This window comes from Pyxicephalus adspersus, chromosome 3, assembly GCF_032062135.1.
Source record: "Pyxicephalus adspersus chromosome 3, UCB_Pads_2.0, whole genome shotgun sequence".
In the NCBI taxonomy this organism is placed as follows: Eukaryota; Metazoa; Chordata; class Amphibia; order Anura; family Pyxicephalidae; genus Pyxicephalus; species Pyxicephalus adspersus.
The window spans coordinates 70,660,092-70,672,510 of NC_092860.1; the positions used below are offsets into that span (position 1 = coordinate 70,660,092).

Genomic DNA, 12,419 nt, shown 5'->3' on the forward strand with positions numbered 1-12,419 from the left:
CGGTCTTTATTTATTTATTTTTTTTAATGACAGGCTAGGAAATGCCAAAATGAGGTACTTGAAACAGTCTCCTTCAGTTGGCAAAGCTTTACTGAACTGCTTCATCAGATCCATGTGCATGGGCGGGAATATAATATTCTTTCTATCAACAAGTGGCCCATGTAGAATGTTTGGATCACCTGATTTTAGGGCAGATCTTGGAGGCCAATTTCTTTCCACCCAATGCCTCCCATGAGTTCTGCTGTCCCACATACACAGATAACAGGGATACTTGGTGTATCCGCGTTGCTGACCAAGCAGGAAGCATACCATTTTAAGGTCAACACAGATGACCCGATTGTATTGGTGATATTGCAGCAACTCAATTACTCTCTTTATGTCTGCATATTCTTCACAAAGAGAAACTGAATGGCCAATTGGGACTGACCCAAATATATTGCCATTGTGAAGGAGAACACACTTCAAGCTCCGCTTTGAGCTATCGTTGAATAGTCGTCATTCAGTTGAGTTATAGATTGGAATTCCCAAATCCTCCTTTAAACCAGATATGTTATGGCAATACACAAAGGCACTGTCAGTTCTAAAGTACTGCAGAAATGCAATTTCCCTGGTTCGAAAGTACAATACCTTTTTTTCCTTTTTCAAGTAAGTTTTTCTCACGCAGTCTTGATGCTAGGAGTTCTGAAGCCTTCTTCGATAGTCCCAAATCACGTGCCAATTAACTCAACTCAGATCAAATCTCTTACGAACAAAGTCCTCTTCAATTTCAAATCCTTCATCATTGTTGTCACCTAATTCTTCACCGTAATTATGTTCTTCAAGAGAGCGTAGTGTAACAAAAACCGGCACTGGGATTTTATCTGAATGAGCCATTGGCAGTATAGCCGATGGTAGACTAGGATACTCTTACATTTTTTTTCTTGTGATATCCTGAAGTTTTCACTATTCAAAAGTAACAATCACTGAATTGATTTCCTTGCTCTCGCCAAACCATAAGTATACTAAATGGCATCTTATCACGTGTTCCCTTTGCCCACATCCGTAAACCCTCGACACACTGTTTGCAAACCTTATGAGGGGCCCAAGACTTATCTTGATCACCAAGTTTAACTTTGAAATATGGCAAATAGGCTTGCTCTACAAATGTGCTGATGTTCGCCATTTGACTGGGAATGGTGAAACTGCCACAGATATAACAAAATGAATCGGTTGTTTATGACGAAAAACAGCAGAACCAGGCATGATCTAAAAGAAAGGAAATACGTGTGTAAGTTGAAAAATAAGTTTTGCCTAGTCACTATGTAGAGCAGCGCACAACCTCTGACCACGATGCTTGCGTGTAAATGAATAGCCTATACAAATCCACGCTACAGTAATCGCATTGATAAAAGTGGCAGAGAAAAAACCTGATGTGATATAAAAAAACTAACTGCACTTTCAGAATCGGCATACCTATTTTAAGGGAAATAAGCTTAAAAATTGAAGTCAACAAAAAATTTGTTCAAAATTTTTCTCCAGTGTTATCTAATTAAATTTATTATTATATTTTATAATTATTATTTATAATTCTTTATTATATTATAATTTATATGTGTTTCAATCTTTATCATACCTGGAAATTGTTCCTAACAATTACAGGCCTACAATAATAAAGGACAAATTTCCATGCAATGTACAATGTAACGCTTTTGACCAAAATTATACTGACATAATCATACTGCCAGGGAGTTTTTGAACATGGGGGAACCATTACAACTTTTAGGTCACCCCTCTTGTAATTTAACTGTATCCACAGCTCACAGTACATGGGTGTGGTGGTCAGTGGGAAAATTGCTTCTTTGCTAGCAAGTGGGAGGAATGTCACTTTTCCATATGGCCAAAAAGATCATTGGTGTCAATGGTAATTCATCTGATATGTACAAATTGCTCATTGCTCAAGGAACCTCTGGGGAAACCCTGGTTAAGAAAAGCCTATATAAAGAGAAGCAATAACATAAATTTTAAAAGGATGGGGGGCAGCCAAAGCTAGCCAAAGTTTACATCCGCAGACACCTTTTCTGAATCTAAAGTCAAAATCTCTCATTTGATATTAGAATGCAATTTTGTTATGTTTAAGAACCGCCAGTACTTTTCAAATCTTACCTGTTGAAGATCAGCCTCTGATAAAACCTACCTGAGAGGGGATATTAAATGTGGCATGAAAAAGGATAGTCCATCATCTAAGATATTCAACAACATTTTTAAGTCAAAAATAATCAGATATAGGTCTGGAAGAAGCTGGAAATAAAGTCCCTGTCCTTCTTTTAAATATTTTTTTAATAAATTCTCCTACCCAGTCAGTAATATTGAATTTGCACTCTGTAGGTTATTTTAAAGACCATTAAGATTCGTAAAAAGTTCTTGCTTGAGTATTTTTGTCATGTTCAAACTAATTACTATTGGGGCCAGATGTTTTTTATAGTGGAGAGAATTACTTCCTGCATTAAGCTATAGAAAATGATCAGGAACGTTTGAGAGCAAAAATCTCCTTCTGACCTTGCAGAAGTGGGGGCATAAGGGTTGTTATTGTAGAATCATAATAATCCTCCCAGGGTCAAGAGTTAGAGTGTAGGAAGCCAACCAACAGGACCATATTTCACAGAATAAAGATTGTGGTTATTAAAGCCCATGGGAATTACAGTGAAACATACAGTGCACAATGGAATAAATAAAAAGTTAGACCCGGGTATTACTTTGATCATTTTAGGGACCTGACACCAAAATTGTTGAAGACATGGGCAGAACTACCAAATTTGTGCTAGCATACCCAAACCCCTACATTCTCTCAACCAAATTGGAGAAACATGCAGGAAAATCTGATGTAACTGCACAGGAACATAATACCATCCAGAAGGTTATTTAAAGTTACCCTCTTGAAACAGATTGTTGACATAATTGTGTAATAGACTCAATTTGAGTCTCAGAAAGAGAATATTCGTTCCCACTCCAAAAGGGGATTGGCTGTATAAGTGGGGCCCTGGTGTTTAAGTTGAAGAAGAATCTTTTTAAAAAAATTGAGAGATGTCAGAACAGCTATTTTTATCATTGTATTACTTCGGTGGAGCAGGAGCTCCCTGTTAGCGTGGCCAACACATCAGGCGTCGTAACTGAAAGTTTAACATTGGACTATTCAGAGCCCTGATTGAATCCTATAGAACATCTATGAAATAAACTGGAAAATGCAGTCTGGAGAACCTGATTCAGTTGAGGCACTTTGCTCAGAGGGGGTCAAACAGAAGTCTCTGAAATATAAAGTAATAACTTGTTTGCAGTGGTTGCTTAAAATTGGAAGAACAAAGTATAATGTTAAAGTTCATGTCATTTTTTTCCCAGCCCTTCTTATTCATGTTTTTGTTTGAAATAATCTGTTGAATCAAAATAGACTGTTTTGTTAAATACAGATTAAAAAGTATTTTAGGGACAATTATGGGTTCTCTTCTTTTTTTTGGACTGAAGTATGCCAACACATTTGTCCTTTTATAGGACTTTATAGCTTCTTTGTAAAATATACATATAACTTAATTGCTCCCTTGCTTAGTGCATTATCAGTTGTCCGATAGCATGACTAGAGTAAAGCGAGCTTGCAAGGGTGTCTTTAGCAAGCTGCTGTGGTGAGCATCACATAAAAACATTCTTGGAACTTGCCCTTCAAAAGCTGCCTTCATATAGCTGTAATCTGATTATTAGGATGCTAAACACCCATGGCCAACTCAAAATTCCATGTGTGTTGTTTGGTTTTAACCAATATATAACATACAAAGTCAGAGATTCCATTAACTGAGAAGTCAGTTAGAGATGAAAGTTTATTTACTGACTCCAGAGCCTTTGGGTGTCTGGGTGAAAGTGTTGGTGTCTTCAGCATGCAAAATTACCATTTTCCATGAACATAAGTGTTTTTTTTTATCTTGCATTGGGAAAAGCGACTACTAGATTGTGGTTTTCCCATTTTTTCCTGTTTTTTAGTGCTACTGAAGCTAAAAGATATTTTTTGTTTGGTTATTTCATCAATTGTCTGCCTTATTCTCAGCTACTGGAGAACTTCTGTTTGATGGTCTCCTTTATTTGAAGAAGTATCTTTTGCTTTATTTCACACAACACTGCCATAAAAAATCCTATAAGGTCATTAGCCCTCCTTTACTTTTACTTCCCATTCTGCTGGAGCTGCACACACTGCATCAATTTTTTGCATCACCAGGCTTTCCTAGGATTTGTTTCATATTTTCACCAACTAAAGTGGATGAAGCTGCACTGGTAAATGCCAGCATTTGCCATAAGACTTGCCGTTTTTTTTTTTGTGATCATCCTATCTTTTTTGGGCTTGCATCCTTGATATCCTATAGTGTATGATCTAAATTATAGTGTCCATCGATGAATGACAGATATAATTGGTATTTTTGTACTCGGTTTCATTCTTTTACATGCATGTTCCCTGACAGATACAATTCCCTCCCCTATTCTGTGTTGACATGTTGTAGTATTTTTTTTTTCTAGCTAGAACTAGAAGGAGGGAAAAAAACGTTAAACCGGCTCTGAATTTTGTGCAACATTCCCATTCTCATAGAGGGGCAGCATACAGGGCCTAACCTATGGTACAGAATCTACAGTGATATATCCCTAATTAAATATCAAGTGAAATGGATTTTATTATGCATAAAAACCCTACTATTTCAATTGTGGGTATACAATGGTTTTTCAAATCCTCCACTGTTTTTTTTTGTTTTTTTTTAGCTTTGGGAATTCAAGTCATGTTCACACTTCTAAGCTATTGGTTCTGCATTTGGTCAAAATATAAATAAAAATTCCAAAACGTCACAAATTCCTATGTGCTTATTTCATCTAATGCAAAAGTTACATTTTAATTCTTCTTTGTCTTCTGTCTGCAGAGATTGTTCAACTTGACAACTATGACACAGAGTCCACCATACAGTTGGAACATGAAGACTTTCAAGAAGTAAGTTTAATTTACAGGAATTTAAGCATTGTAATACTGTGAAATGCAAATAACTAACCCTGCGCAATCACTGATAAATACATATATATAGCTACAAAATCAGTTCTCAAAACCACAGATGCTTCTTACATGGCTTTGCCAAACTTATATAAGTATACTGCATACACACTTTTTTTTACAAAAGCAGACTCCAGTGTCCAGATAGGACCCTGTCTGAGACGTATCTGAACACCTCTTTATCCTCAAGAACCATGATACTGGGATCCCTCCAACTACTGTTGTGAGTACCACAGGCCGCTAGACCAACATGCTCAAGTGGAGCAATCAGTTTTCCACATCCTACCGGAACCCTCTTTACCTGTGCATTGTTGGGTCTATACGAATCTTGTGACACCCATCTGCACAATGTAAGTCCTCTGACACCCATCATCACATAGTTGTATTACTAATGAGGAAGCCTGTCAGGTGAAACACGCCGGGTAACAAAAAAAAAGATGGCTGCAACCTTTTTATTTGGACGTTTTTATGATTTTGTATACAATGTATCTATTACGATTTCTAATTTGATCCCATATATATATATATATATATATATATATATATATATATAAATACTGACATATCGGGACAAATGTGTCACCTAGTTTTTTGTGTTATGAATTAACAACATGTTGACTAAATATTTAGTAAATATATTCAATTTTTCTCTGCCATCAAACCCCTCTGTCCTTTACCTTTTTTTTTTTATCCTTATAATGCATACACTTTAAAGAGAATAACTGTTTTAGCTGCATCTTTTAATAGTTTTGATCTTTTTTTTTTTTTTTTTTGTTTCAGACTTGCATATCAAGCACTCCTAACAAAAGGAAACCTGGAGAGTATGATTTTGAAACCATCAAGTTGATCAGCAATGGAGCCTATGGGTACATGATTCAAATTCTAGTTAACGCCTTTCAATGCACAGGGGTCACACAGAGGTCAAGCCCACTTGGGCACCTACTGAATCCTAAATCTCAACTTAAATAAGTTGTTCAAGCTGCTATTGTGTAGAGAACAAAACTGTTTGTTTGTAGCCTTCATTATGATGGGCAACTGCAGCAAAGCAAGGTGTTTTTTGATATTTTATTTTTTTAATTATATTTATATTCATTTTTTGTTGCTTTAAATGTAAATATTTTAAGAAATTATGAAGGCAGTGGAGACTTTAATAATATTTTATTGGCTTTGCCAGTAAGTTTTTGCCAAAATTTGCATGCTGTCTAATGTTAATTGGAAGAGCAGAGCTAATTAATTGCTGACTTAATTCTGAGTATGAGAAAAAATGATCTAAAATACTAAATGTGTAACTGGTGTCTCCCCTTAAAGATCTATACTGGACTACCCTAGGAGTATTGATGCCTGTTTTTGATAACAGTCATGGGCATTATTTGGACATGGTAAATGGTTAAAACTATATATTTTTGAATTGCAAAACAAGTTCTAGATGTAGTACATGATCTGCAGATGAAGGATCATTTACCTGCTGTGCAAGATTACTTTTTTTTATCAATAGGTCAGCGACAGCTGCACTGGGTGGAGCTTGGCCTTGTTTGTATTTTTAATTCTTGAAATCAATCCATTACTTTTATCTTCATCATCAACCTGCCAGGGTTTTATAAGTTTTTTTACACACAAGTAGATTGAGGTCAACCAATTTGATTGCTGTTCTGGTTAACGACCAACCAGTTGATTGTAAATCCAAAAACACTGTTCAAACCTGTACAAGATTCTGCCCTTATGAGTGTTTTTCCCAAATTGAAAGAGACCACAATTCCTTTTGGATGTGTTTAATCTTTTGTACACACGATACAATTTTCAATATTTACGAACATCCTAAATCTATCCACAGCTAACTTGATTCCACAAGAAAGGTGTTTTACAATTCAAAGGCTTTTGAATTCACCCCAGAACCAATTTCCCTAATCAGTGAAAAATGTTTAGTATTAAAATATTGTAGTGAATTTATTGCACCTTAAATATAGTGAATATTGATGTTAGATCATAATAAATTATTGATAATATTTATTTATCTTTTTAGTGCTGTGTACTTGGTGAGGCACAAAGAGACTAGGCAACGCTTTGCCATGAAGAAAATCAACAAACAAAATTTGATACTACGAAACCAGATCCAGCAAGTTTTTGTTGAGAGAGACATTCTTACCTTTGCAGAAAACCCCTTTGTAGTTAGCATGTTTTGTTCATTTGAAACTCGAAGACATCTCTGTATGGTGATGGAATATGTAGAGGGTTTGTACAGAAATTCTGTTTTCTCCACTATTTGTCTTGCTTTCAAAAATGTCTTGTACATAAAGAATTTGTATGGGCATGACCTATGCAAAATCAACTATACTGAATATATCAAAACAAGACATCATGTATTGTATTAGGTTTAGTCACACTCTTAGAAGTCTATTGTTGGTTCAGAGATAGCATTGTTTATATTGTGGGCCTGTAATTCTTAGGATTAACTCCTGGGTATGATAAATATATTTATATATTATATTTTAATCCTAAATAATGATATAATAAATAATTATAAATAATAAATTATAAAAAATATTGAAATATTAGACCACAACAATGTAGTTTATCAAAAAAAATTGTAAAGGTCAGGGATAATATTGGGCAAAATAAAAATCAGGGCACTGGGCAGTAATGTGAGTGGGGATGTCCCGCTCTGCCTCACCCCTGCATCCACCAACGCTTCCTGCTCACATCACCTATTAGATACGAGCAGCAATAGTAAATTCTGGGGGTGATGCCATGCAGCGGGTGAGCCAGGGCGGGACATCCCCACTCGAATCACTCGGAAGGGTGATGCGAGTGGCGACGTCCCGCCCTGGCTCACCCCCTGCACTGCTGCTGCTGCTGCTGCTGCTGCTTGCATCTACAGGGAGATGCAAAGCACAATGCAGGACTTCTGCATTGTACATCGCATCTTCTGGGTGATGCGAGCAGCAATAGTAAATTCCGGGGGTGGTGCCAGCGGTGATTTCCCACTGGCACCACCCCCAGAATTTACTATTGCTGCTCACATCAGCAGTTAGATGTGATGCACAATGCAGAAGTCCTGCATTGTGCATCGCATCTAACTGCTGATACGAGCAGCGGCCTGACCGGGACCCCGGGTGGTATTTAAAAGTAGATTTCTCGCCCTGCCATGCCCCTTAATTCAGAAAAACAATGTACCGCTTTTAGACATATAAATCTGGACAGAAATGAACCTCTCAGGAGGTTAAAGCAGTTTGAAAACTAGGGGCTGGTACACAATAATAATAATATTAATAACATTCCTTTATCATGCACCAGAGTGCATCAATCCTCGGCCACATTTTGTATGTCAACACTAAAATTTTTCTATTTGTCTTCTACTATAAAGGCAAGGAATACTTATAACATGCAAAAAAAAAAAAACAGAAAATGCTAAGCTATTTAAGTAAATTCAAGCTGGTGTTTATTAGCAAATTTAATGTATTCAAACAGTATGCTGTGTTATTGTTCTTCTTTCCTAGGTGGTGATTGCGCTACTCTTTTGAAGAACATGGGACCACTTCCAGTGGATATGAGCAGGTTGTATTTTGCAGAGACTGTCCTGGCGCTGGAATATCTACACAGTTATGGAATTGTTCACAGAGACCTCAAACCGGACAAGTAAATCATTTGTTTTAAAATTATGTACAACCTCATTTGCTTGTGTAACTTATTCAAACAAGACATGATAAATCTTTTTAGTCTGGATAGAGGAATATTAAATGCAGGACATGAAATATGCTGCAAATTTTTCAGTAATATCTGATGCAAGACCTGTCTATACAGATATTCTAGTAATGTATTGTTAAGCATAAACATAACTATATTCCTCCCCTCCATTTGACAGTGAATGATGTGTAAATATACATTTTGCTTTTTTTTTCAGTTGGTCCTGCCATTCATTATTTGCAGCTAATGTGTGTTCCTAATTGCACATTTTTCCTGTTTCTGCAGCTTGCTTATTACATCTCTTGGGCATATTAAGCTTACTGACTTTGGTCTGTCCAAAATTGGTTTAATGAACATGACTACAAATCTATATGAAGGACATATTGAGAAGGACACCCGGGAATTCCTTGACAAGCAGGTTGGTACAATCTAAAGCCACAAAAATGTCACCAACAGTAGTAGGGATGTATTTTTTGCATGATTTCAGAGTTATGGGTTATGTTACAACATATTGTGATACTGTAAGCAAATAGATATATATCAACATTTTAAAAAGCAAAGCTAATGCTGTTAAATGCTAATGTTAGTGCTGCCTTCCAAAAACGTGTTCATGTCTCATTTTTGTTGTTTGAGGATTACAACACACATGCTGTCATCTAGTAGTTGAGGGTTTACAAAACAGTTCTAGTTTCACACTGTCTGTGTGTGCTAGAGGTTGCCTCAGCATATCCATTTGGTCTGCTACTTCATTCCTGCAAGCCCCCCTCCACCACTAATCCAGTCTGTGGCTGATATTACAGCACTGTTGCTTAAAAAACCATGGCATGCACTTTGACCTCACCACTAATTCCTTATGGAAATATCCAGTTGTTAAGTACTAGTCATACTGTTAAGATAAGTATCAGTTTTTAAAACTGACAGAGAGGCACACCTTCCCTTTAGCTGGTCATTTTTAGGTGCAGAACCACCCCCTGATCAGGAACCATCCCTAACACATGCTTTGATACCAGTGTCAAGACATTTTAGGGAGGCACTTTTACCCTTCTCCACTAAAAAAAAAAAAAAAAAAAAGTATACAGAAAGTGGGGAAATTTCCATTTCTCACCTTGATGCTCATATTGCAACCAAGCATTTTGTAGCTCTCCAAGAGTTTCTGGACAATTTCTGTGTAAATATTTGCTTGTGTGTTTCCAAGAATGTCATTGACAATGGCTTTGATTGATAACCAAGCGTTCTTTTTGACTTTTGACATTGTCCTGACGAAATGCTCATCTTTGATGAGCTGCCGAATTTGTGGACCATCAAACACACCGGTCTTTATTTATTTATTTTTTTTAATGACAGGCTAGGAAATGCCAAAATGAGGTACTTGAAACAGTCTCCTTCAGTTGGCAAAGCTTTACTGAACTGCTTCATCAGATCCATGTGCATGGGCGGGAATATAATATTCTTTCTATCAACAAGTGGCCCATGTAGAATGTTTGGATCACCTGATTTTAGGGCAGATCTTGGAGGCCAATTTCTTTCCACCCAATGCCTCCCATGAGTTCTGCTGTCCCACATACACAGATAACAGGGATACTTGGTGTATCCGCGTTGCTGACCAAGCAGGAAGCATACCATTTTAAGGTCAACACAGATGACCCGATTGTATTGGTGATATTGCAGCAACTCAATTACTCTCTTTATGTCTGCATATTCTTCACAAAGAGAAACTGAATGGCCAATTGGGACTGACCCAAATATATTGCCATTGTGAAGGAGAACACACTTCAAGCTCCGCTTTGAGCTATCGTTGAATAGTCGTCATTCAGTTGAGTTATAGATTGGAATTCCCAAATCCTCCTTTAAACCAGATATGTTATGGCAATACACAAAGGCACTGTCAGTTCTAAAGTACTGCAGAAATGCAATTTCCCTGGTTCGAAAGTACAATACCTTTTTTTCCTTTTTCAAGTAAGTTTTTCTCACGCAGTCTTGATGCTAGGAGTTCTGAAGCCTTCTTCGATAGTCCCAAATCACGTGCCAATTAACTCAACTCAGATCAAATCTCTTACGAACAAAGTCCTCTTCAATTTCAAATCCTTCATCATTGTTGTCACCTAATTCTTCACCGTAATTATGTTCTTCAAGAGAGCGTAGTGTAACAAAAACCGGCACTGGGATTTTATCTGAATGAGCCATTGGCAGTATAGCCGATGGTAGACTAGGATACTCTTACATTTTTTTTCTTGTGATATCCTGAAGTTTTCACTATTCAAAAGTAACAATCACTGAATTGATTTCCTTGCTCTCGCCAAACCATAAGTATACTAAATGGCATCTTATCACGTGTTCCCTTTGCCCACATCCGTAAACCCTCGACACACTGTTTGCAAACCTTATGAGGGGCCCAAGACTTATCTTGATCACCAAGTTTAACTTTGAAATATGGCAAATAGGCTTGCTCTACAAATGTGCTGATGTTCGCCATTTGACTGGGAATGGTGAAACTGCCACAGATATAACAAAATGAATCGGTTGTTTATGACGAAAAACAGCAGAACCAGGCATGATCTAAAAGAAAGGAAATACGTGTGTAAGTTGAAAAATAAGTTTTGCCTAGTCACTATGTAGAGCAGCGCACAACCTCTGACCACGATGCTTGCGTGTAAATGAATAGCCTATACAAATCCACGCTACAGTAATCGCATTGATAAAAGTGGCAGAGAAAAAACCTGATGTGATATAAAAAAACTAACTGCACTTTCAGAATCGGCATACCTATTTTAAGGGAAATAAGCTTAAAAATTGAAGTCAACAAAAAATTTGTTCAAAATTTTTCTCCAGTGTTATCTAATTAAATTTATTATTATATTTTATAATTATTATTTATAATTCTTTATTATATTATAATTTATATGTGTTTCAATCTTTATCATACCTGGAAATTGTTCCTAACAATTACAGGCCTACAATAATAAAGGACAAATTTCCATGCAATGTACAATGTAACGCTTTTGACCAAAATTATACTGACATAATCATACTGCCAGGGAGTTTTTGAACATGGGGGAACCATTACAACTTTTAGGTCACCCCTCTTGTAATTTAACTGTATCCACAGCTCACAGTACATGGGTGTGGTGGTCAGTGGGAAAATTGCTTCTTTGCTAGCAAGTGGGAGGAATGTCACTTTTCCATATGGCCAAAAAGATCATTGGTGTCAATGGTAATTCATCTGATATGTACAAATTGCTCATTGCTCAAGGAACCTCTGGGGAAACCCTGGTTAAGAAAAGCCTATATAAAGAGAAGCAATAACATAAATTTTAAAAGGATGGGGGGCAGCCAAAGCTAGCCAAAGTTTACATCCGCAGACACCTTTTCTGAATCTAAAGTCAAAATCTCTCATTTGATATTAGAATGCAATTTTGTTATGTTTAAGAACCGCCAGTACTTTTCAAATCTTACCTGTTGAAGATCAGCCTCTGATAAAACCTACCTGAGAGGGGATATTAAATGTGGCATGAAAAAGGATAGTCCATCATCTAAGATATTCAACAACATTTTTAAGTCAAAAATAATCAGATATAGGTCTGGAAGAAGCTGGAAATAAAGTCCCTGTCCTTCTTTTAAATATTTTTTTAATAAATTCTCCTACCCAGTCAGTAATATTGAATTTGCACTCTGTAGGTTATTTTAAAGACCA

The 12,419-nt window shown here is 36.6% G+C and overlaps 1 protein-coding gene across 1 annotated transcript in view; it reads left to right on the forward strand.

The window, feature by feature from the left end:
* MAST3 (microtubule associated serine/threonine kinase 3) overlaps positions 1 to 12,419 on the forward strand; it is a 98,713-nt gene that overhangs the window by 49,157 nt on the left and 37,137 nt on the right. Inside the window, exons 12-16 of the mRNA XM_072405129.1 lie at positions 4,923 to 4,990; positions 5,828 to 5,913; positions 7,068 to 7,276; positions 8,542 to 8,680; positions 9,014 to 9,146. Coding sequence (XP_072261230.1) covers positions 4,923 to 4,990; positions 5,828 to 5,913; positions 7,068 to 7,276; positions 8,542 to 8,680; positions 9,014 to 9,146 — 635 coding nt within the window. The remainder of the gene's footprint in view (positions 1 to 4,922; positions 4,991 to 5,827; positions 5,914 to 7,067; positions 7,277 to 8,541; positions 8,681 to 9,013; positions 9,147 to 12,419) is intronic.